Here is a 23,131-nt window from a genome sequence, read left to right as displayed (position 1 = left end):
CGGTCGCTCCAGGCGCTATCGAAAAGCCTGTCGGCAGCTTTGTTGCGAGCCCCGTTTAGGTATTGAAAGGCCGCAGGGAGGTCTCCCCGGAGCCTTGCCTTCTGCAGGCTGAAGAAGCCCAACTGTGTCAGCCTTTCCTTGTAGCAGGAGAGGTGTTCCACCCTCTGATGACGCTTGTGGCCCTCCTGTGCTGGAGGCCGAGGTGGTTGAGCAGGTGGGTGTCGTCCTTGTAGTGAGGACGATCTCGAGAGCTGCTGCTCAGTGGGTCTAAAGCGGTCTGGAAGGGGGTAAGTGTGGAGGAGACGAGGGCCGAGGAGAGGATTCTGCTGCGGATGGCTAAAGCCTGTCGGAGGTTTTTCAGAGAGGCTGAGTGAGGAAGGTGCCTGGTTGGGGAGGCGGCAAAGAGAAGAGTGGGCACGGGATGTGCAGAGCCCTGTTTGGCGCGGGGCTTGGAGTAGGTGTTGAGTGGAGGTGTCTTGCCCCCCGCCAGGCCAAAGGCTCGTTCCCGTGGTTGTGAGGCAAGAGGCAGTGGCAAGCTTTTTGCAACGGGTCTTTATTGTCGGTCAAATAAATAGGTGAATAAATAGATAGAAAGCATTGTCAAAATAAATAGGGTAAGTTCTATAAATAGAGGAGGAGTCGGTGGAGGCTGAGGGTGCAGGGCCGTCCTTGGAGCGCCCCTGTGCGCGGGCGAGGGGAGGCGGGAGGCCAGAGGTGGGGCTGGGGCGGTGGTCCAGAAGTGGCGTGGTGGTGGGTGGTGGTGTGTGGGGCCGTGCGGGTCGTGTCGGGGTGTTTGGGCTAATTGGGCGTGGAGCGGGTGAGGTTGTGGAGGCGTTGGAAGCAGAGGCGAGCTTCGAGGCAGACGTGGTCCCAGGCGCAGGCGCTGTGGTTGTGGGTGCGGAGGAAGTCGCGGATGCGCCCAAAGTACTTTTCGATGCCGAGCAGCAGGTTGCGGGGCCCTTGGCCTTGGGAGAGCGTGGGGTTGGCTGGCGGGCATTGCTGGAGCTGCTGGATGCGGTGGTGGAGGCCGCTGAGGAGTTGCCGTCGTGCCGTGGCGTCCCAGTGCTGTGGGGTGTTGGGTCCGCTGAGGGTGTCGAAGAGGTGCTGGAGGATGCGGAGGGCGGTGGCGTCGGCTTGCTGCGGGTGGCTGGCGTGGAGGAGGGTGTCGGGGAAGGGGAAGGGGGCGTGCTGGTGGTGGCATGTCTGCGGCGGGCTGGGAGCTATGTGCTGGAGGAGCCGGAGGCCGTGCCAGGGGAAGGTGGTGTCTCGGGGACGCAGGTGTTGGCAGGCGAGGGCGGAGGCGAGAGCCGTGAGGAGGAGCAGGAGCGCCGGGGCGCCGTGCGGCAGGCGGGGCTGTGGGGTTGCGGGCGCAGCCATGGTGGGGCTGTGGGTGGTGCTGGGCAGGAGCGCGGTGAGGCTTGCTGGTGGTGCGGGTGGGCGCCGTGCTTGGGGTGCTGCCGGGTGGCCGGCTTTATGTGGCGCGTCGGCTTTCCCTTCCTCGCTTTCTGAGTGCAGCGAGTTTCCGTCTGTGGTTTTCGTTTTTGGCCGGTGGCTGTGGTGGTCGTGGGGAAGTGCGTTGTCGGGGTGGCCGTGCGTGGGGAGGTGGTCTGTGGTGGTTGCGTGGGGGATGCGAAAGCGCTGGGGCAGAGGCCTTGTGGGCAGCTGTGTCGGGGCGGTGTGTGAGGGTTTCCCTGCTGCCCGCGGGGCGAGCTGTGGTGGCTGTTTTCTGGAGGGGAGTGAGGTTTGCCTTCCTGCCGCGGTGTCTTTTCCGGCTGTAGCGGGCTGGTGTTGGTTGTGGTGTGTTTTGCTTTCGCTTGGGGCTCGCCGTTGTTTCCATCTTAGCTGGTGTTGTCTTTTTGTGGCGGGAAGGGTTGGGAAGTGATGTCGCTTGGCAGAGCCTGGGGAGAGCCCCTGCTGGAGCGCGGGCCTGGGGGTGGCGTGGGCGGCTTGCGAGGCGGTGGCTGTGGGTGTAGGCACTTGAGGGTTGGCTGTGTTTGCGGCTGGAGCTGCCCCAGGTCCTGCATTTGAAGCTGATGAGGATGGGGAGGAAAGGCTTGAGGAGCAAGGGAAGGGCTTTGCCGCCGCCGCCGCCGCCGCCGCTGCTGCTGCTGCGCTGGGTCGCTGTCTGTGTTGCGGCGCGTGTGCCCCTGTAGCAGGGGTCCTGTTGTGTTTTGTCGTCCTCCTTTGCGTGAGGTGTCTGGAGAGCAAAGAAGACAATGTCCCCCGTGAGCGAAGGGTCTTGCGTTTGGGCTGGCGTGAGCCCCGGCGGCCCTGGAGGAGGGGTGTGCAAGAGTCCTGTGGCGGTGGAGCCGAGCCGGCTGATGTAGTTCTAGAGCTGTGGTGGGAGGAGGAGGAGGAGGAGCTGGGGGTTGCACTCGCTGAGGTTTCTGGGTCCCTTGCAACAGCAAGGGTCATGGCATGATAGAATCGTTTAGGTTGGAAAAGACCTTTAAGATCACGCAGTCCAACCGTTAACCTAAGACTCCCAAGTCCACCACTAAACGGTTTCAGGGCAGAGTAATAATTTCACGTTTCCTGGCTTGGTGGCTGGATTATCTTTTACTGCAAGTAAAAACTAGGAGTCGTTAAGGTTGGAAAGGATCTCCAAGATCAGCAGTGCAAGCCTCAACCCAACACCGCCGTGCCTACTAAACCGTGTCCCAGAGTGCCACGTCTAGGCGTGTTTTGAAGAGGCGCGGGGATGGTGACTCCACCGCCTCTCTGGGCAGCCTGTTCCAATGCTTGAGCACTCTTTCCGTGAAGAAATTTTTTGTGCTAGCCGAGCTAAACCTCCCGCAGCGCAGCTTGAGGCCGTTTCCTCTCGTCCTGGCGCCACCTCCTTGGGAGAAGAGACCAACAGCCACCTGGCTACAGCCTCCGTTCGGGTGGTTGTGGAGAGCGACCTTATGGTCTCCGCTCGGCCTCGTCTTCTCCAGACGAAAGAATCCCAGTTCCCTGAGCAGCGGCTCCTCATAAGACTTGCTCTCCAGAGCCTTCAGCGGCTTCGTTGCCCTTCCCTGGCCACGCTGCAGCACCTCAATGTCTTTCCTGGAGTGAGGGGCCCAAAACCGGACACGGTATTTGAGGTGCGTCCTCACCAGTGCCGAGTACAGGGGGACGATCGCTTCCCTGCTCCTGCTGGCCACGCTGTTCCCGACAGAAGCCAGGATGCCGTTGGCCGCCTTGGCCAGGTGGGCACACTGCTGGCTCCTGTTGAGCCGGCTGTCGAGGGACACCGCCAGGTCCTTTTGCGCCGGGCAGCTTTCCAGCCCCTGTTCCCCAAGGCTGTGGCGTTGCATGGGGTCACGTTGCGCTCGTGCGAGAGGCGCTGCCAGGTGTTTTCTGAAAGCTTTTGGAGCGGGGGAAAGATGTGTGTGGCGGTGGTGGCAGGGCGGTGGCGGGCTGGGAGCCACGGTGTTGTCAGGCAGCGTTGCGTTGGTGGGTGCCGTGCTTGGGGTGCTGGCACGTGGCGTAGGTGGGTGCCGTCACTGGAGGAGGTGGGCTGACGTTGGAGGTCGGTGGCTGGACCTTGTCGCTGTTGCTCTGGAAGAGTTGGTGCTGCGAGGTGTTTTCTAGCAGCGCAACGAGAGGGTTTTCGTGAGAAATGGCCAAAGCGTGGAGAGCAGGGGACCTGGGGCTGGTGAAAGCGATCTGTGCCGTGCCGGCCCTGCATCGAATCGTCGCGGGGTGTGGGTTGGGAGGGACCTTTAAAGGTGATGTGGTCCGACGCCCCAGCCATGAGGTGGGGACGTGTTTGACTCGATGAGGCTGCTCAGAGCCCCGTGCAAGCTGAGCTTGAACGTTTCCGGGGACGGGGCACCTACCGCGTGTGTGCCCGCGTTTCAGCACCCTGACGGTAGAAAACGTCTTCCTTGCGTGTAGGCTGCATCTGCCCTCTTTCGGCTTAAAACACCTCCCCCTCGTGCGGTCGCTCCAGGCGCTATCGAAAAGCCTGTCGGCAGCTTTGTTGCGAGCCCCGTTTAGGTATTGAAAGGCCGCAGGGAGGTCTCCCCGGAGCCTTGCCTTCTGCAGGCTGAAGAAGCCCAACTGTGTCAGCCTTTCCTTGTAGCAGGAGAGGTGTTCCACCCTCTGATGACGCTTGTGGCCCTCCTGTGCTGGAGGCCGAGGTGGTTGAGCAGGTGGGTGTCGTCCTTGTAGTGAGGACGATCTCGAGAGCTGCTGCTCAGTGGGTCTAAAGCGGTCTGGAAGGGGGTAAGTGTGGAGGAGACGAGGGCCGAGGAGAGGATTCTGCTGCGGATGGCTAAAGCCTGTCGGAGGTTTTTCAGAGAGGCTGAGTGAGGAAGGTGCCTGGTTGGGGAGGCGGCAAAGAGAAGAGTGGGCACGGGATGTGCAGAGCCCTGTTTGGCGCGGGGCTTGGAGTAGGTGTTGAGTGGAGGTGTCTTGCCCCCCGCCAGGCCAAAGGCTCGTTCCCGTGGTTGTGAGGCAAGAGGCAGTGGCAAGCTTTTTGCAACGGGTCTTTATTGTCGGTCAAATAAATAGGTGAATAAATAGATAGAAAGCATTGTCAAAATAAATAGGGTAAGTTCTATAAATAGAGGAGGAGTCGGTGGAGGCTGAGGGTGCAGGGCCGTCCTTGGAGCGCCCCTGTGCGCGGGCGAGGGGAGGCGGGAGGCCAGAGGTGGGGCTGGGGCGGTGGTCCAGAAGTGGCGTGGTGGTGGGTGGTGGTGTGTGGGGCCGTGCGGGTCGTGTCGGGGTGTTTGGGCTAATTGGGCGTGGAGCGGGTGAGGTTGTGGAGGCGTTGGAAGCAGAGGCGAGCTTCGAGGCAGACGTGGTCCCAGGCGCAGGCGCTGTGGTTGTGGGTGCGGAGGAAGTCGCGGATGCGCCCAAAGTACTTTTCGATGCCGAGCAGCAGGTTGCGGGGCCCTTGGCCTTGGGAGAGCGTGGGGTTGGCTGGCGGGCATTGCTGGAGCTGCTGGATGCGGTGGTGGAGGCCGCTGAGGAGTTGCCGTCGTGCCGTGGCGTCCCAGTGCTGTGGGGTGTTGGGTCCGCTGAGGGTGTCGAAGAGGTGCTGGAGGATGCGGAGGGCGGTGGCGTCGGCTTGCTGCGGGTGGCTGGCGTGGAGGAGGGTGTCGGGGAAGGGGAAGGGGGCGTGCTGGTGGTGGCATGTCTGCGGCGGGCTGGGAGCCATGTGCTGGAGGAGCCGGAGGCCGTGCCAGGGGAAGGTGGTGTCTCGGGGACGCAGGTGTTGGCAGGCGAGGGCGGAGGCGAGAGCCGTGAGGAGGAGCAGGAGCGCCGGGGCGCCGTGCGGCAGGCGGGGCTGTGGGGTTGCGGGCGCAGCCATGGTGGGGCTGTGGGTGGTGCTGGGCAGGAGCGCGGTGAGGCTTGCTGGTGGTGCGGGTGGGCGCCGTGCTTGGGGTGCTGCCGGGTGGCCGGCTTTATGTGGCGCGTCGGCTTTCCCTTCCTCGCTTTGAGTGCAGCGAGTTTCCGTCTGTGGTTTTCGTTTTTGGCCGGTGGCTGTGGTGGTCGTGGGGAAGTGCGTTGTCGGGGTGGCCGTGCGTGGGGAGGTGGTCTGTGGTGGTTGCGTGGGGGATGCGAAAGCGCTGGGGCAGAGGCCTTGTGGGCAGCTGTGTCGGGGCGGTGTGTGAGGGTTTCCCTGCTGCCCGCGGGGCGAGCTGTGGTGGCTGTTTTCTGGAGGGGAGTGAGGTTTGCCTTCCTGCCGCGGTGTCTTTTCCGGCTGTAGCGGGCTGGTGTTGGTTGTGGTGTGTTTTGCTTTCGCTTGGGGCTCGCCGTTGTTTCCATCTTAGCTGGTGTTGTCTTTTTGTGGCGGGAAGGGTTGGGAAGTGATGTCGCTTGGCAGAGCCTGGGGAGAGCCCCTGCTGGAGCGCGGGCCTGGGGGTGGCGTGGGCGGCTTGCGAGGCGGTGGCTGTGGGTGTAGGCACTTGAGGGTTGGCTGTGTTTGCGGCTGGAGCTGCCCCAGGTCCTGCATTTGAAGCTGATGAGGATGGGGAGGAAAGGCTTGAGGAGCAAGGGAAGGGCTTTGCCGCCGCCGCCGCCGCTGCTGCTGCGCTGGGTCGCTGTCTGTGTTGCGGCGCGTGTGCCCCTGTAGCAGGGGTCCTGTTGTGTTTTGTCGTCCTCCTTTGCGTGAGGTGTCTGGAGAGCAAAGAAGACAATGTCCCCCGTGAGCGAAGGGTCTTGCGTTTGGGCTGGCGTGAGCCCCGGCGGCCCTGGAGGAGGGGTGTGCAAGAGTCCTGTGGCGGTGGAGCCGAGCCGGCTGATGTAGTTCTAGAGCTGTGGTGGGAGGAGGAGGAGGAGGAGCTGGGGGTTGCACTCGCTGAGGTTTCTGGGTCCCTTGCAACAGCAAGGGTCATGGCATGATAGAATCGTTTAGGTTGGAAAAGACCTTTAAGATCACGCAGTCCAACCGTTAACCTAAGACTCCCAAGTCCACCACTAAACGGTTTCAGGGCAGAGTAATAATTTCACGTTTCCTGGCTTGGTGGCTGGATTATCTTTTACTGCAAGTAAAAACTAGGAGTCGTTAAGGTTGGAAAGGATCTCCAAGATCAGCAGTGCAAGCCTCAACCCAACACCGCCGTGCCTACTAAACCGTGTCCCAGAGTGCCACGTCTAGGCGTGTTTTGAAGAGGCGCGGGGATGGTGACTCCACCGCCTCTCTGGGCAGCCTGTTCCAATGCTTGAGCACTCTTTCCGTGAAGAAATTTTTTGTGCTAGCCAAGCTAAACCTCCCGCAGCGCAGCTTGAGGCCGTTTCCTCTCGTCCTGGCGCCACCTCCTTGGGAGAAGAGACCAACAGCCACCTGGCTACAGCCTCCGTTCGGGTGGTTGTGGAGAGCGACCTTATGGTCTCCGCTCGGCCTCGTCTTCTCCAGACGAAAGAATCCCAGTTCCCTGAGCAGCGGCTCCTCATAAGACTTGCTCTCCAGAGCCTTCAGCGGCTTCGTTGCCCTTCCCTGGCCACGCTGCAGCACCTCAATGTCTTTCCTGGAGTGAGGGGCCCAAAACCGGACACGGTATTTGAGGTGCGTCCTCACCAGTGCCGAGTACAGGGGGACGATCGCTTCCCTGCTCCTGCTGGCCACGCTGTTCCCGACAGAAGCCAGGATGCCGTTGGCCGCCTTGGCCAGGTGGGCACACTGCTGGCTCCTGTTGAGCCGGCTGTCGAGGGACACCGCCAGGTCCTTTTGCGCCGGGCAGCTTTCCAGCCCCTGTTCCCCAAGGCTGTGGCGTTGCATGGGGTCACGTTGCGCTCGTGCGAGAGGCGCTGCCAGGTGTTTTCTGAAAGCTTTTGGAGCGGGGGAAAGATGTGTGTGGCGGTGGTGGCAGGGCGGTGGCGGGCTGGGAGCCACGGTGTTGTCAGGCAGCGTTGCGTTGGTGGGTGCCGTGCTTGGGGTGCTGGCACGTGGCGTAGGTGGGTGCCGTCACTGGAGGAGGTGGGCTGACGTTGGAGGTCGGTGGCTGGACCTTGTCGCTGTTGCCCTGGAAGAGTTGGTGCTGCGAGGTGTTTTCTAGCAGCGCAACGAGAGGGTTGTCGTGAGAAATGGCCAAAGCGTGGAGAGCAGGGGACCTGGGGCTGGTGAAAGCGATCTGTGCCGTGCCGGCCCTGCATCGAATCGTCGCGGGGTGTGGGTTGGGAGGGACCTTTAAAGGTGATGTGGTCCGACGCCCCAGCCATGAGGTGGGGACGTGTTTGACTCGATGAGGCTGCTCAGAGCCCCGTGCAAGCTGAGCTTGAACGTTTCCGGGGACGGGGCACCTACCGCGTGTGTGCCCGCGTTTCAGCACCCTGACGGTAGAAAACGTCTTCCTTGCGTGTAGGCTGCATCTGCCCTCTTTCGGCTTAAAACACCTCCCCCTCGTGCGGTCGCTCCAGGCGCTATCGAAAAGCCTGTCGGCAGCTTTGTTGCGAGCCCCGTTTAGGTATTGAAAGGCCGCAGGGAGGTCTCCCCGGAGCCTTGCCTTCTGCAGGCTGAAGAAGCCCAACTGTGTCAGCCTTTCCTTGTAGCAGGAGAGGTGTTCCACCCTCTGATGACGCTTGTGGCCCTCCTGTGCTGGAGGCCGAGGTGGTTGAGCAGGTGGGTGTCGTCCTTGTAGTGAGGACGATCTCGAGAGCTGCTGCTCAGTGGGTCTAAAGCGGTCTGGAAGGGGGTAAGTGTGGAGGAGACGAGGGCCGAGGAGAGGATTCTGCTGCGGATGGCTAAAGCCTGTCGGAGGTTTTTCAGAGAGGCTGAGTGAGGAAGGTGCCTGGTTGGGGAGGCGGCAAAGAGAAGAGTGGGCACGGGATGTGCAGAGCCCTGTTTGGCGCGGGGCTTGGAGTAGGTGTTGAGTGGAGGTGTCTTGCCCCCCGCCAGGCCAAAGGCTCGTTCCCGTGGTTGTGAGGCAAGAGGCAGTGGCAAGCTTTTTGCAACGGGTCTTTATTGTCGGTCAAATAAATAGGTGAATAAATAGATAGAAAGCATTGTCAAAATAAATAGGGTAAGTTCTATAAATAGAGGAGGAGTCGGTGGAGGCTGAGGGTGCAGGGCCGTCCTTGGAGCGCCCCTGTGCGCGGGCGAGGGGAGGCGGGAGGCCAGAGGTGGGGCTGGGGCGGTGGTCCAGAAGTGGCGTGGTGGTGGGTGGTGGTGTGTGGGGCCGTGCGGGTCGTGTCGGGGTGTTTGGGCTAATTGGGCGTGGAGCGGGTGAGGTTGTGGAGGCGTTGGAAGCAGAGGCGAGCTTCGAGGCAGACGTGGTCCCAGGCGCAGGCGCTGTGGTTGTGGGTGCGGAGGAAGTCGCGGATGCGCCCAAAGTACTTTTCGATGCCGAGCAGCAGGTTGCGGGGCCCTTGGCCTTGGGAGAGCGTGGGGTTGGCTGGCGGGCATTGCTGGAGCTGCTGGATGCGGTGGTGGAGGCCGCTGAGGAGTTGCCGTCGTGCCGTGGCGTCCCAGTGCTGTGGGGTGTTGGGTCCGCTGAGGGTGTCGAAGAGGTGCTGGAGGATGCGGAGGGCGGTGGCGTCGGCTTGCTGCGGGTGGCTGGCGTGGAGGAGGGTGTCGGGGAAGGGGAAGGGGGCGTGCTGGTGGTGGCATGTCTGCGGCGGGCTGGGAGCCATGTGCTGGAGGAGCCGGAGGCCGTGCCAGGGGAAGGTGGTGTCTCGGGGACGCAGGTGTTGGCAGGCGAGGGCGGAGGCGAGAGCCGTGAGGAGGAGCAGGAGCGCCGGGGCGCCGTGCGGCAGGCGGGGCTGTGGGGTTGCGGGCGCAGCCATGGTGGGGCTGTGGGTGGTGCTGGGCAGGAGCGCGGTGAGGCTTGCTGGTGGTGCGGGTGGGCGCCGTGCTTGGGGTGCTGCCGGGTGGCCGGCTTTATGTGGCGCGTCGGCTTTCCCTTCCTCGCTTTCTGAGTGCAGCGAGTTTCCGTCTGTGGTTTTCGTTTTTGGCCGGTGGCTGTGGTGGTCGTGGGGAAGTGCGTTGTCGGGGTGGCCGTGCGTGGGGAGGTGGTCTGTGGTGGTTGCGTGGGGGATGCGAAAGCGCTGGGGCAGAGGCCTTGTGGGCAGCTGTGTCGGGGCGGTGTGTGAGGGTTTCCCTGCTGCCCGCGGGGCGAGCTGTGGTGGCTGTTTTCTGGAGGGGAGTGAGGTTTGCCTTCCTGCCGCGGTGTCTTTTCCGGCTGTAGCGGGCTGGTGTTGGTTGTGGTGTGTTTTGCTTTCGCTTGGGGCTCGCCGTTGTTTCCATCTTAGCTGGTGTTGTCTTTTTGTGGCGGGAAGGGTTGGGAAGTGATGTCGCTTGGCAGAGCCTGGGGAGAGCCCCTGCTGGAGCGCGGGCCTGGGGGTGGCGTGGGCGGCTTGCGAGGCGGTGGCTGTGGGTGTAGGCACTTGAGGGTTGGCTGTGTTTGCGGCTGGAGCTGCCCCAGGTCCTGCATTTGAAGCTGATGAGGATGGGGAGGAAAGGCTTGAGGAGCAAGGGAAGGGCTTTGCCGCCGCCGCCGCCGCCGCCGCTGCTGCTGCTGCGCTGGGTCGCTGTCTGTGTTGCGGCGCGTGTGCCCCTGTAGCAGGGGTCCTGTTGTGTTTTGTCGTCCTCCTTTGCGTGAGGTGTCTGGAGAGCAAAGAAGACAATGTCCCCCGTGAGCGAAGGGTCTTGCGTTTGGGCTGGCGTGAGCCCCGGCGGCCCTGGAGGAGGGGTGTGCAAGAGTCCTGTGGCGGTGGAGCCGAGCCGGCTGATGTAGTTCTAGAGCTGTGGTGGGAGGAGGAGGAGGAGGAGCTGGGGGTTGCACTCGCTGAGGTTTCTGGGTCCCTTGCAACAGCAAGGGTCATGGCATGATAGAATCGTTTAGGTTGGAAAAGACCTTTAAGATCACGCAGTCCAACCGTTAACCTAAGACTCCCAAGTCCACCACTAAACGGTTTCAGGGCAGAGTAATAATTTCACGTTTCCTGGCTTGGTGGCTGGATTATCTTTTACTGCAAGTAAAAACTAGGAGTCGTTAAGGTTGGAAAGGATCTCCAAGATCAGCAGTGCAAGCCTCAACCCAACACCGCCGTGCCTACTAAACCGTGTCCCAGAGTGCCACGTCTAGGCGTGTTTTGAAGAGGCGCGGGGATGGTGACTCCACCGCCTCTCTGGGCAGCCTGTTCCAATGCTTGAGCACTCTTTCCGTGAAGAAATTTTTTGTGCTAGCCAAGCTAAACCTCCCGCAGCGCAGCTTGAGGCCGTTTCCTCTCGTCCTGGCGCCACCTCCTTGGGAGAAGAGACCAACAGCCACCTGGCTACAGCCTCCGTTCGGGTGGTTGTGGAGAGCGACCTTATGGTCTCCGCTCGGCCTCGTCTTCTCCAGACGAAAGAATCCCAGTTCCCTGAGCAGCGGCTCCTCATAAGACTTGCTCTCCAGAGCCTTCAGCGGCTTCGTTGCCCTTCCCTGGCCACGCTGCAGCACCTCAATGTCTTTCCTGGAGTGAGGGGCCCAAAACCGGACACGGTATTTGAGGTGCGTCCTCACCAGTGCCGAGTACAGGGGGACGATCGCTTCCCTGCTCCTGCTGGCCACGCTGTTCCCGACAGAAGCCAGGATGCCGTTGGCCGCCTTGGCCAGGTGGGCACACTGCTGGCTCCTGTTGAGCCGGCTGTCGAGGGACACCGCCAGGTCCTTTTGCGCCGGGCAGCTTTCCAGCCCCTGTTCCCCAAGGCTGTGGCGTTGCATGGGGTCACGTTGCGCTCGTGCGAGAGGCGCTGCCAGGTGTTTTCTGAAAGCTTTTGGAGCGGGGGAAAGATGTGTGTGGCGGTGGTGGCAGGGCGGTGGCGGGCTGGGAGCCACGGTGTTGTCAGGCAGCGTTGCGTTGGTGGGTGCCGTGCTTGGGGTGCTGGCACGTGGCGTAGGTGGGTGCCGTCACTGGAGGAGGTGGGCTGACGTTGGAGGTCGGTGGCTGGACCTTGTCGCTGTTGCCCTGGAAGAGTTGGTGCTGCGAGGTGTTTTCTAGCAGCGCAACGAGAGGGTTGTCGTGAGAAATGGCCAAAGCGTGGAGAGCAGGGGACCTGGGGCTGGTGAAAGCGATCTGTGCCGTGCCGGCCCTGCATCGAATCGTCGCGGGGTGTGGGTTGGGAGGGACCTTTAAAGGTGATGTGGTCCGACGCCCCAGCCATGAGGTGGGGACGTGTTTGACTCGATGAGGCTGCTCAGAGCCCCGTGCAAGCTGAGCTTGAACGTTTCCGGGGACGGGGCACCTACCGCGTGTGTGCCCGCGTTTCAGCACCCTGACGGTAGAAAACGTCTTCCTTGCGTGTAGGCTGCATCTGCCCTCTTTCGGCTTAAAACACCTCCCCCTCGTGCGGTCGCTCCAGGCGCTATCGAAAAGCCTGTCGGCAGCTTTGTTGCGAGCCCCGTTTAGGTATTGAAAGGCCGCAGGGAGGTCTCCCCGGAGCCTTGCCTTCTGCAGGCTGAAGAAGCCCAACTGTGTCAGCCTTTCCTTGTAGCAGGAGAGGTGTTCCACCCTCTGATGACGCTTGTGGCCCTCCTGTGCTGGAGGCCGAGGTGGTTGAGCAGGTGGGTGTCGTCCTTGTAGTGAGGACGATCTCGAGAGCTGCTGCTCAGTGGGTCTAAAGCGGTCTGGAAGGGGGTAAGTGTGGAGGAGACGAGGGCCGAGGAGAGGATTCTGCTGCGGATGGCTAAAGCCTGTCGGAGGTTTTTCAGAGAGGCTGAGTGAGGAAGGTGCCTGGTTGGGGAGGCGGCAAAGAGAAGAGTGGGCACGGGATGTGCAGAGCCCTGTTTGGCGCGGGGCTTGGAGTAGGTGTTGAGTGGAGGTGTCTTGCCCCCCGCCAGGCCAAAGGCTCGTTCCCGTGGTTGTGAGGCAAGAGGCAGTGGCAAGCTTTTTGCAACGGGTCTTTATTGTCGGTCAAATAAATAGGTGAATAAATAGATAGAAAGCATTGTCAAAATAAATAGGGTAAGTTCTATAAATAGAGGAGGAGTCGGTGGAGGCTGAGGGTGCAGGGCCGTCCTTGGAGCGCCCCTGTGCGCGGGCGAGGGGAGGCGGGAGGCCAGAGGTGGGGCTGGGGCGGTGGTCCAGAAGTGGCGTGGTGGTGGGTGGTGGTGTGTGGGGCCGTGCGGGTCGTGTCGGGGTGTTTGGGCTAATTGGGCGTGGAGCGGGTGAGGTTGTGGAGGCGTTGGAAGCAGAGGCGAGCTTCGAGGCAGACGTGGTCCCAGGCGCAGGCGCTGTGGTTGTGGGTGCGGAGGAAGTCGCGGATGCGCCCAAAGTACTTTTCGATGCCGAGCAGCAGGTTGCGGGGCCCTTGGCCTTGGGAGAGCGTGGGGTTGGCTGGCGGGCATTGCTGGAGCTGCTGGATGCGGTGGTGGAGGCCGCTGAGGAGTTGCCGTCGTGCCGTGGCGTCCCAGTGCTGTGGGGTGTTGGGTCCGCTGAGGGTGTCGAAGAGGTGCTGGAGGATGCGGAGGGCGGTGGCGTCGGCTTGCTGCGGGTGGCTGGCGTGGAGGAGGGTGTCGGGGAAGGGGAAGGGGGCGTGCTGGTGGTGGCATGTCTGCGGCGGGCTGGGAGCCATGTGCTGGAGGAGCCGGAGGCCGTGCCAGGGGAAGGTGGTGTCTCGGGGACGCAGGTGTTGGCAGGCGAGGGCGGAGGCGAGAGCCGTGAGGAGGAGCAGGAGCGCCGGGGCGCCGTGCGGCAGGCGGGGCTGTGGGGTTGCGGGCGCAGCCATGGTGGGGCTGTGGGTGGTGCTGGGCAGGAGCGCGGTGAGGCTTGCTGGTGGTGCGGGTGGGCGCCGTGCTTGGGGTGCTGCCGGGTGGCCGGCTTTATGTGGCGCGTCGGCTTTCCCTTCCTCGCTTTCTGAGTGCAGCGAGTTTCCGTCTGTGGTTTTCGTTTTTGGCCGGTGGCTGTGGTGGTCGTGGGGAAGTGCGTTGTCGGGGTGGCCGTGCGTGGGGAGGTGGTCTGTGGTGGTTGCGTGGGGGATGCGAAAGCGCTGGGGCAGAGGCCTTGTGGGCAGCTGTGTCGGGGCGGTGTGTGAGGGTTTCCCTGCTGCCCGCGGGGCGAGCTGTGGTGGCTGTTTTCTGGAGGGGAGTGAGGTTTGCCTTCCTGCCGCGGTGTCTTTTCCGGCTGTAGCGGGCTGGTGTTGGTTGTGGTGTGTTTTGCTTTCGCTTGGGGCTCGCCGTTGTTTCCATCTTAGCTGGTGTTGTCTTTTTGTGGCGGGAAGGGTTGGGAAGTGATGTCGCTTGGCAGAGCCTGGGGAGAGCCCCTGCTGGAGCGCGGGCCTGGGGGTGGCGTGGGCGGCTTGCGAGGCGGTGGCTGTGGGTGTAGGCACTTGAGGGTTGGCTGTGTTTGCGGCTGGAGCTGCCCCAGGTCCTGCATTTGAAGCTGATGAGGATGGGGAGGAAAGGCTTGAGGAGCAAGGGAAGGGCTTTGCCGCCGCCGCCGCCGCCGCCGCTGCTGCTGCTGCGCTGGGTCGCTGTCTGTGTTGCGGCGCGTGTGCCCCTGTAGCAGGGGTCCTGTTGTGTTTTGTCGTCCTCCTTTGCGTGAGGTGTCTGGAGAGCAAAGAAGACAATGTCCCCCGTGAGCGAAGGGTCTTGCGTTTGGGCTGGCGTGAGCCCCGGCGGCCCTGGAGGAGGGGTGTGCAAGAGTCCTGTGGCGGTGGAGCCGAGCCGGCTGATGTAGTTCTAGAGCTGTGGTGGGAGGAGGAGGAGGAGGAGCTGGGGGTTGCACTCGCTGAGGTTTCTGGGTCCCTTGCAACAGCAAGGGTCATGGCATGATAGAATCGTTTAGGTTGGAAAAGACCTTTAAGATCACGCAGTCCAACCGTTAACCTAAGACTCCCAAGTCCACCACTAAACGGTTTCAGGGCAGAGTAATAATTTCACGTTTCCTGGCTTGGTGGCTGGATTATCTTTTACTGCAAGTAAAAACTAGGAGTCGTTAAGGTTGGAAAGGATCTCCAAGATCAGCAGTGCAAGCCTCAACCCAACACCGCCGTGCCTACTAAACCGTGTCCCAGAGTGCCACGTCTAGGCGTGTTTTGAAGAGGCGCGGGGATGGTGACTCCACCGCCTCTCTGGGCAGCCTGTTCCAATGCTTGAGCACTCTTTCCGTGAAGAAATTTTTTGTGCTAGCCAAGCTAAACCTCCCGCAGCGCAGCTTGAGGCCGTTTCCTCTCGTCCTGGCGCCACCTCCTTGGGAGAAGAGACCAACAGCCACCTGGCTACAGCCTCCGTTCGGGTGGTTGTGGAGAGCGACCTTATGGTCTCCGCTCGGCCTCGTCTTCTCCAGACGAAAGAATCCCAGTTCCCTGAGCAGCGGCTCCTCATAAGACTTGCTCTCCAGAGCCTTCAGTGGCTTCGTTGCCCTTCCCTGGCCACGCTGCAGCACCTCAATGTCTTTCCTGGAGTGAGGGGCCCAAAACCGGACACGGTATTTGAGGTGCGTCCTCACCAGTGCCGAGTACAGGGGGACGATCGCTTCCCTGCTCCTGCTGGCCACGCTGTTCCCGACAGAAGCCAGGATGCCGTTGGCCGCCTTGGCCAGGTGGGCACACTGCTGGCTCCTGTTGAGCCGGCTGTCGAGGGACACCGCCAGGTCCTTTTGCGCCGGGCAGCTTTCCAGCCCCTGTTCCCCAAGGCTGTGGCGTTGCATGGGGTCACGTTGCGCTCGTGCGAGAGGCGCTGCCAGGTGTTTTCTGAAAGCTTTTGGAGCGGGGGAAAGATGTGTGTGGCGGTGGTGGCAGGGGCGGTGGCGGGCTGGGAGCCACGGTGTTGTCAGGCAGCGTTGCGTTGGTGGGTGCCGTGCTTGGGGTGCTGGCACGTGGCGTAGGTGGGTGCCGTCACTGGAGGAGGTGGGCTGACGTTGGAGGTCGGTGGCTGGACCTTGTCGCTGTTGCCCTGGAAGAGTTGGTGCTGCGAGGTGTTTTCTAGCAGCGCAACGAGAGGGTTGTCGTGAGAAATGGCCAAAGCGTGGAGAGCAGGGGACCTGGGGCTGGTGAAAGCGATCTGTGCCGTGCCGGCCCTGCATCGAATCGTCGCGGGGTGTGGGTTGGGAGGGACCTTTAAAGGTGATGTGGTCCGACGCCCCAGCCATGAGGTGGGGACGTGTTTGACTCGATGAGGCTGCTCAGAGCCCCGTGCAAGCTGAGCTTGAACGTTTCCGGGGACGGGGCACCTACCGCGTGTGTGCCCGCGTTTCAGCACCCTGACGGTAGAAAACGTCTTCCTTGCGTGTAGGCTGCATCTGCCCTCTTTCGGCTTAAAACACCTCCCCCTCGTGCGGTCGCTCCAGGCGCTATCGAAAAGCCTGTCGGCAGCTTTGTTGCGAGCCCCATTTAGGTATTGAAAGGCCGCAGGGAGGTCTCCCCGGAGCCTTGCCTTCTGCAGGCTGAAGAAGCCCAACTGTGTCAGCCTTTCCTTGTAGCAGGAGAGGTGTTCCACCCTCTGATGACGCTTGTGGCCCTCCTGTGCTGGAGGCCGAGGTGGTTGAGCAGGTGGGTGTCGTCCTTGTAGTGAGGACGATCTCGAGAGCTGCTGCTCAGTGGGTCTAAAGCGGTCTGGAAGGGGGTAAGTGTGGAGGAGACGAGGGCCGAGGAGAGGATTCTGCTGCGGATGGCTAAAGCCTGTCGGAGGTTTTTCAGAGAGGCTGAGTGAGGAAGGTGCCTGGTTGGGGAGGCGGCAAAGAGAAGAGTGGGCACGGGATGTGCAGAGCCCTGTTTGGCGCGGGGCTTGGAGTAGGTGTTGAGTGGAGGTGTCTTGCCCCCCGCCAGGCCAAAGGCTCGTTCCCGTGGTTGTGAGGCAAGAGGCAGTGGCAAGCTTTTTGCAACGGGTCTTTATTGTCGGTCAAATAAATAGGTGAATAAATAGATAGAAAGCATTGTCAAAATAAATAGGGTAAGTTCTATAAATAGAGGAGGAGTCGGTGGAGGCTGAGGGTGCAGGGCCGTCCTTGGAGCGCCCCTGTGCGCGGGCGAGGGGAGGCGGGAGGCCAGAGGTGGGGCTGGGGCGGTGGTCCAGAAGTGGCGTGGTGGTGGGTGGTGGTGTGTGGGGCCGTGCGGGTCGTGTCGGGGTGTTTGGGCTAATTGGGCGTGGAGCGGGTGAGGTTGTGGAGGCGTTGGAAGCAGAGGCGAGCTTCGAGGCAGACGTGGTCCCAGGCGCAGGCGCTGTGGTTGTGGGTGCGGAGGAAGTCGCGGATGCGCCCAAAGTACTTTTCGATGCCGAGCAGCAGGTTGCGGGGCCCTTGGCCTTGGGAGAGCGTGGGGTTGGCTGGCGGGCATTGCTGGAGCTGCTGGATGCGGTGGTGGAGGCCGCTGAGGAGTTGCCGTCGTGCCGTGGCGTCCCAGTGCTGTGGGGTGTTGGGTCCGCTGAGGGTGTCGAAGAGGTGCTGGAGGATGCGGAGGGCGGTGGCGTCGGCTTGCTGCGGGTGGCTGGCGTGGAGGAGGGTGTCGGGGAAGGGGAAGGGGGCGTGCTGGTGGTGGCATGTCTGCGGCGGGCTGGGAGCCATGTGCTGGAGGAGCCGGAGGCCGTGCCAGGGGAAGGTGGTGTCTCGGGGACGCAGGTGTTGGCAGGCGAGGGCGGAGGCGAGAGCCGTGAGGAGGAGCAGGAGCGCCGGGGCGCCGTGCGGCAGGCGGGGCTGTGGGGTTGCGGGCGCAGCCATGGTGGGGCTGTGGGTGGTGCTGGGCAGGAGCGCGGTGAGGCTTGCTGGTGGTGCGGGTGGGCGCCGTGCTTGGGGTGCTGCCGGGTGGCCGGCTTTATGTGGCGCGTCGGCTTTCCCTTCCTCGCTTTCTGAGTGCAGCGAGTTTCCGTCTGTGGTTTTCGTTTTTGGCCGGTGGCTGTGGTGGTCGTGGGGAAGTGCGTTGTCGGGGTGGCCGTGCGTGGGGAGGTGGTCTGTGGTGGTTGCGTGGGGGATGCGAAAGCGCTGGGGCAGAGGCCTTGTGGGCAGCTGTGTCGGGGCGGTGTGTGAGGGTTTCCCTGCTGCCCGCGGGGCGAGCTGTGGTGGCTGTTTTCTGGAGGGGAGTGAGGTTTGCCTTCCTGCCGCGGTGTCTTTTCCGGCTGTAGCGGGCTGGTGTTGGTTGTGGTGTGTTTTGCTTTCGCTTGGGGCTCGCCGTTGTTTCCATCTTAGCTGGTGTTGTCTTTTTGTGGCGGGAAGGGTTGGGAAGTGATGTCGCTTGGCAGAGCCTGGGGAGAGCCCCTGCTGGAGCGCGGGCCTGGGGGTGGCGTGGGCGGCTTGCGAGGCGGTGGCTGTGGGTGTAGGCACTTGAGGGTTGGCTGTGTTTGCGGCTGGAGCTGCCCCAGGTCCTGCATTTGAAGCTGATGAGGATGGGGAGGAAAGGCTTGAGGAGCAAGGGAAGGGCTTTGCCGCCGCCGCCGCCGCCGCCGCTGCTGCTGCTGCGCTGGGTCGCTGTCTGTGTTGCGGCGCGTGTGCCCCTGTAGCAGGGGTCCTGTTGTGTTTTGTCGTCCTCCTTTGCGTGAGGTGTCTGGAGAGCAAAGAAGACAATGTCCCCCGTGAGCGAAGGGTCTTGCGTTTGGGCTGGCGTGAGCCCCGGCGGCCCTGGAGGAGGGGTGTGCAAGAGTCCTGTGGCGGTGGAGCCGAGCCGGCTGATGTAGTTCTAGAGCTGTGGTGGGAGGAGGAGGAGGAGGAGCTGGGGGTTGCACTCGCTGAGGTTTCTGGGTCCCTTGCAACAGCAAGGGTCATGGCATGATAGAATCGTTTAGGTTGGAAAAGACCTTTAAGATCACGCAGTCCAACCGTTAACCTAAGACTCCCAAGTCCACCACTAAACGGTTTCAGGGCAGAGTAATAATTTCACGTTTCCTGGCTTGGTGGCTGGATTATCTTTTACTGCAAGTAAAAACTAGGAGTCGTTAAGGTTGGAAAGGATCTCCAAGATCAGCAGTGCAAGCCTCAACCCAACACCGCCGTGCCTACTAAACCGTGTCCCAGAGTGCCACGTCTAGGCGTGTTTTGAAGAGGCGCGGGGATGGTGACTCCACCGCCTCTCTGGGCAGCCTGTTCCAATGCTTGAGCACTCTTTCCGTGAAGAAATTTTTTGTGCTAGCCAAGCTAAACCTCCCGCAGCGCAGCTTGAGGCCGTTTCCTCTCGTCCTGGCGCCACCTCCTTGGGAGAAGAGACCAACAGCCACCTGGCTACAGCCTCCGTTCGGGTGGTTGTGGAGAGCGACCTTATGGTCTCCGCTCGGCCTCGTCTTCTCCAGACGAAAGAATCCCAGTTCCCTGAGCAGCGGCTCCTCATAAGACTTGCTCTCCAGAGCCTTCAGCGGCTTCGTTGCCCTTCCCTGGCCACGCTGCAGCACCTCAATGTCTTTCCTGGAGTGAGGGGCCCAAAACCGGACACGGTATTTGAGGTGCGTCCTCACCAGTGCCGAGTACAGGGGGACGATCGCTTCCCTGCTCCTGCTGGCCACGCTGTTCCCGACAGAAGCCAGGATGCCGTTGGCCGCCTTGGCCAGGTGGGCACACTGCTGGCTCCTGTTGAGCCGGCTGTCGAGGGACACCGCCAGGTCCTTTTGCGCCGGGCAGCTTTCCAGCCCCTGTTCCCCAAGGCTGTGGCGTTGCATGGGGTCACGTTGCGCTCGTGCGAGAGGCGCTGCCAGGTGTTTTCTGAAAGCTTTTGGAGCGGGGGAAAGATGTGTGTGGCGGTGGTGGCAGGGCGGTGGCGGGCTGGGAGCCACGGTGTTGTCAGGCAGCGTTGCGTTGGTGGGTGCCGTGCTTGGGGTGCTGGCACGTGGCGTAGGTGGGTGCCGTCACTGGAGGAGGTGGGCTGACGTTGGAGGTCGGTGGCTGGACCTTGTCGCTGTTGCCCTGGAAGAGTTGGTGCTGCGAGGTGTTTTCTAGCAGCGCAACGAGAGGGTTGTCGTGAGAAATGGCCAAAGCGTGGAGAGCAGGGGACCTGGGGCTGGTGAAAGCGATCTGTGCCGTGCCGGCCCTGCATCGAATCGTCGCGGGGTGTGGGTTGGGAGGGACCTTTAAAGGTGATGTGGTCCGACGCCCCAGCCATGAGGTGGGGACGTGTTTGACTCGATGAGGCTGCTCAGAGCCCCGTGCAAGCTGAGCTTGAACGTTTCCGGGGACGGGGCACCTACCGCGTGTGTGCCCGCGTTTCAGCACCCTGACGGTAGAAAACGTCTTCCTTGCGTGTAGGCTGCATCTGCCCTCTTTCGGCTTAAAACACCTCCCCCTCGTGCGGTCGCTCCAGGCGCTATCGAAAAGCCTGTCGGCAGCTTTGTTGCGAGCCCCGTTTAGGTATTGAAAGGCCGCAGGGAGGTCTCCCCGGAGCCTTGCCTTCTGCAGGCTGAAGAAGCCCAACTGTGTCAGCCTTTCCTTGTAGCAGGAGAGGTGTTCCACCCTCTGATGACGCTTGTGGCCCTCCTGTGCTGGAGGCCGAGGTGGTTGAGCAGGTGGGTGTCGTCCTTGTAGTGAGGACGATCTCGAGAGCTGCTGCTCAGTGGGTCTAAAGCGGTCTGGAAGGGGGTAAGTGTGGAGGAGACGAGGGCCGAGGAGAGGATTCTGCTGCGGATGGCTAAAGCCTGTCGGAGGTTTTTCAGAGAGGCTGAGTGAGGAAGGTGCCTGGTTGGGGAGGCGGCAAAGAGAAGAGTGGGCACGGGATGTGCAGAGCCCTGTTTGGCGCGGGGCTTGGAGTAGGTGTTGAGTGGAGGTGTCTTGCCCCCCGCCAGGCCAAAGGCTCGTTCCCGTGGTTGTGAGGCAAGAGGCAGTGGCAAGCTTTTTGCAACGGGTCTTTATTGTCGGTCAAATAAATAGGTGAATAAATAGATAGAAAGCATTGTCAAAATAAATAGGGTAAGTTCTATAAATAGAGGAGGAGTCGGTGGAGGCTGAGGGTGCAGGGCCGTCCTTGGAGCGCCCCTGTGCGTGGGCGAGGGGAGGCGGGAGGCCAGAGGTGGGGCTGGGGCGGTGGTCCAGAAGTGGCGTGGTGGTGGGTGGTGGTGTGTGGGGCCGTGCGGGTCGTGTCGGGGTGTTTGGGCTAATTGGGCGTGGAGCGGGTGAGGTTGTGGAGGCGTTGGAAGCAGAGGCGAGCTTCGAGGCAGACGTGGTCCCAGGCGCAGGCGCTGTGGTTGTGGGTGCGGAGGAAGTCGCGGATGCGCCCAAAGTACTTTTCGATGCCGAGCAGCAGGTTGCGGGGCCCTTGGCCTTGGGAGAGCGTGGGGTTGGCTGGCGGGCATTGCTGGAGCTGCTGGATGCGGTGGTGGAGGCCGCTGAGGAGTTGCCGTCGTGCCGTGGCGTCCCAGTGCTGTGGGGTGTTGGGTCCGCTGAGGGTGTCGAAGAGGTGCTGGAGGATGCGGAGGGCGGTGGCGTCGGCTTGCTGCGGGTGGCTGGCGTGGAGGAGGGTGTCGGGGAAGGGGAAGGGGGCGTGCTGGTGGTGGCATGTCTGCGGCGGGCTGGGAGCCATGTGCTGGAGGAGCCGGAGGCCGTGCCAGGGGAAGGTGGTGTCTCGGGGACGCAGGTGTTGGCAGGCGAGGGCGGAGGCGAGAGCCGTGAGGAGGAGCAGGAGCGCCGGGGCGCCGTGCGGCAGGCGGGGCTGTGGGGTTGCGGGCGCAGCCATGGTGGGGCTGTGGGTGGTGCTGGGCAGGAGCGCGGTGAGGCTTGCTGGTGGTGCGGGTGGGCGCCGTGCTTGGGGTGCTGCCGGGTGGCCGGCTTTATGTGGCGCGTCGGCTTTCCCTTCCTCGCTTTCTGAGTGCAGCGAGTTTCCGTCTGTGGTTTTCGTTTTTGGCCGGTGGCTGTGGTGGTCGTGGGGAAGTGCGTTGTCGGGGTGGCCGTGCGTGGGGAGGTGGTCTGTGGTGGTTGCGTGGGGGATGCGAAAGCGCTGGGGCAGAGGCCTTGTGGGCAGCTGTGTCGGGGCGGTGTGTGAGGGTTTCCCTGCTGCCCGCGGGGCGAGCTGTGGTGGCTGTTTTCTGGAGGGGAGTGAGGTTTGCCTTCCTGCCGCGGTGTCTTTTCCGGCTGTAGCGGGCTGGTGTTGGTTGTGGTGTGTTTTGCTTTCGCTTGGGGCTCGCCGTTGTTTCCATCTTAGCTGGTGTTGTCTTTTTGTGGCGGGAAGGGTTGGGAAGTGATGTCGCTTGGCAGAGCCTGGGGAGAGCCCCTGCTGGAGCGCGGGCCTGGGGGTGGCGTGGGCGGCTTGCGAGGCGGTGGCTGTGGGTGTAGGCACTTGAGGGTTGGCTGTGTTTGCGGCTGGAGCTGCCCCAGGTCCTGCATTTGAAGCTGATGAGGATGGGGAGGAAAGGCTTGAGGAGCAAGGGAAGGGCTTTGCCGCCGCCGCCGCCGCTGCTGCTGCTGCGCTGGGTCGCTGTCTGTGTTGCGGCGCGTGTGCCCCTGTAGCAGGGGTCCTGTTGTGTTTTGTCGTCCTCCTTTGCGTGAGGTGTCTGGAGAGCAAAGAAGACAATGTCCCCCGTGAGCGAAGGGTCTTGCGTTTGGGCTGGCGTGAGCCCCGGCGGCCCTGGAGGAGGGGTGTGCAAGAGTCCTGTGGCGGTGGAGCCGAGCCGGCTGATGTAGTTCTAGAGCTGTGGTGGGAGGAGGAGGAGGAGGAGCTGGGGGTTGCACTCGCTGAGGTTTCTGGGTCCCTTGCAACAGCAAGGGTCATGGCATGATAGAATCGTTTAGGTTGGAAAAGACCTTTAAGATCACGCAGTCCAACCGTTAACCTAAGACTCCCAAGTCCACCACTAAACGGTTTCAGGGCAGAGTAATAATTTCACGTTTCCTGGCTTGGTGGCTGGATTATCTTTTACTGCAAGTAAAAACTAGGAGTCGTTAAGGTTGGAAAGGATCTCCAAGATCAGCAGTGCAAGCCTCAACCCAACACCGCCGTGCCTACTAAACCGTGTCCCAGAGTGCCACGTCTAGGCGTGTTTTGAAGAGGCGCGGGGATGGTGACTCCACCGCCTCTCTGGGCAGCCTGTTCCAATGCTTGAGCACTCTTTCCGTGAAGAAATTTTTTGTGCTAGCCAAGCTAAACCTCCCGCAGCGCAGCTTGAGGCCGTTTCCTCTCGTCCTGGCGCCACCTCCTTGGGAGAAGAGACCAACAGCCACCTGGCTACAGCCTCCGTTCGGGTGGTTGTGGAGAGCGACCTTATGGTCTCCGCTCGGCCTCGTCTTCTCCAGACGAAAGAATCCCAGTTCCCTGAGCAGCGGCTCCTCATAAGACTTGCTCTCCAGAGCCTTCAGCGGCTTCGTTGCCCTTCCCTGGCCACGCTGCAGCACCTCAATGTCTTTCCTGGAGTGAGGGGCCCAAAACCGGACACGGTATTTGAGGTGCGTCCTCACCAGTGCCGAGTACAGGGGGACGATCGCTTCCCTGCTCCTGCTGGCCACGCTGTTCCCGACAGAAGCCAGGATGCCGTTGGCCGCCTTGGCCAGGTGGGCACACTGCTGGCTCCTGTTGAGCCGGCTGTCGAGGGACACCGCCAGGTCCTTTTGCGCCGGGCAGCTTTCCAGCCCCTGTTCCCCAAGGCTGTGGCGTTGCATGGGGTCACGTTGCGCTCGTGCGAGAGGCGCTGCCAGGTGTTTTCTGAAAGCTTTTGGAGCGGGGGAAAGATGTGTGTGGCGGTGGTGGCAGGGCGGTGGCGGGCTGGGAGCCACGGTGTTGTCAGGCAGCGTTGCGTTGGTGGGTGCCGTGCTTGGGGTGCTGGCACGTGGCGTAGGTGGGTGCCGTCACTGGAGGAGGTGGGCTGACGTTGGAGGTCGGTGG

The 23,131-nt window shown here is 62.2% G+C and overlaps 7 protein-coding genes across 8 annotated transcripts in view; 1 reads left to right on the top strand and 6 right to left on the bottom strand.

Annotated features, from left to right (window-relative positions):
- Positions 1 to 23,131, top strand: part of UBAP2 (ubiquitin associated protein 2) — a 248,076-nt gene that overhangs the window by 155,494 nt on the left and 69,451 nt on the right. The gene's annotated exons all lie outside the window — the stretch shown is intronic.
- On the bottom strand, positions 799 to 1,377 carry LOC142596754 (interferon-like). The gene has a single exon (XM_075727192.1). It carries the CDS (start codon positions 1,375 to 1,377, stop codon positions 799 to 801), a length of 579 nt encoding a protein of 192 aa, XP_075583307.1.
- Positions 4,724 to 5,302, bottom strand: LOC142596659 (interferon-like). The gene has a single exon (XM_075726585.1). The coding sequence runs from the start codon at positions 5,300 to 5,302 to the stop codon at positions 4,724 to 4,726; it is 579 nt and encodes a 192-aa protein (XP_075582700.1).
- LOC142596660 (interferon-like) lies at positions 8,638 to 9,216 on the bottom strand. Its single transcript, XM_075726586.1, has one exon. The coding sequence runs from the start codon at positions 9,214 to 9,216 to the stop codon at positions 8,638 to 8,640; it is 579 nt and encodes a 192-aa protein (XP_075582701.1).
- LOC142596661 (interferon-like) lies at positions 12,563 to 13,141 on the bottom strand. The gene has a single exon (XM_075726587.1). The coding sequence runs from the start codon at positions 13,139 to 13,141 to the stop codon at positions 12,563 to 12,565; it is 579 nt and encodes a 192-aa protein (XP_075582702.1).
- LOC142596663 (interferon-like) lies at positions 16,489 to 17,067 on the bottom strand. The gene has a single exon (XM_075726589.1). It carries the CDS (start codon positions 17,065 to 17,067, stop codon positions 16,489 to 16,491), a length of 579 nt encoding a protein of 192 aa, XP_075582704.1.
- LOC142596662 (interferon-like) lies at positions 20,414 to 20,992 on the bottom strand. The gene has a single exon (XM_075726588.1). It carries the CDS (start codon positions 20,990 to 20,992, stop codon positions 20,414 to 20,416), a length of 579 nt encoding a protein of 192 aa, XP_075582703.1.

Source organism: Pelecanus crispus, chromosome Z, assembly GCF_030463565.1.
Source record: "Pelecanus crispus isolate bPelCri1 chromosome Z, bPelCri1.pri, whole genome shotgun sequence".
NCBI classification, from domain to species: domain Eukaryota; kingdom Metazoa; phylum Chordata; class Aves; order Pelecaniformes; family Pelecanidae; genus Pelecanus; species Pelecanus crispus.
Note: the sequence above shows the minus strand (reverse complement) of the source record. Positions and strands in the feature narration are given on the sequence as shown.

Bases quoted from the DNA above. Each gene is read 5' to 3' on its own strand.
- LOC142596660 (XM_075726586.1), bottom strand. From the start codon at position 9,216: ATGGCTGCGCCCGCAACCCCACAGCCCCGCCTGCCGCACGGCGCCCCG.
- LOC142596661 (XM_075726587.1), bottom strand. From the start codon at position 13,141: ATGGCTGCGCCCGCAACCCCACAGCCCCGCCTGCCGCACGGCGCCCCG.
- LOC142596663 (XM_075726589.1), bottom strand. From the start codon at position 17,067: ATGGCTGCGCCCGCAACCCCACAGCCCCGCCTGCCGCACGGCGCCCCG.
- LOC142596754 (XM_075727192.1), bottom strand. From the start codon at position 1,377: ATGGCTGCGCCCGCAACCCCACAGCCCCGCCTGCCGCACGGCGCCCCG.
- LOC142596659 (XM_075726585.1), bottom strand. From the start codon at position 5,302: ATGGCTGCGCCCGCAACCCCACAGCCCCGCCTGCCGCACGGCGCCCCG.
- LOC142596662 (XM_075726588.1), bottom strand. From the start codon at position 20,992: ATGGCTGCGCCCGCAACCCCACAGCCCCGCCTGCCGCACGGCGCCCCG.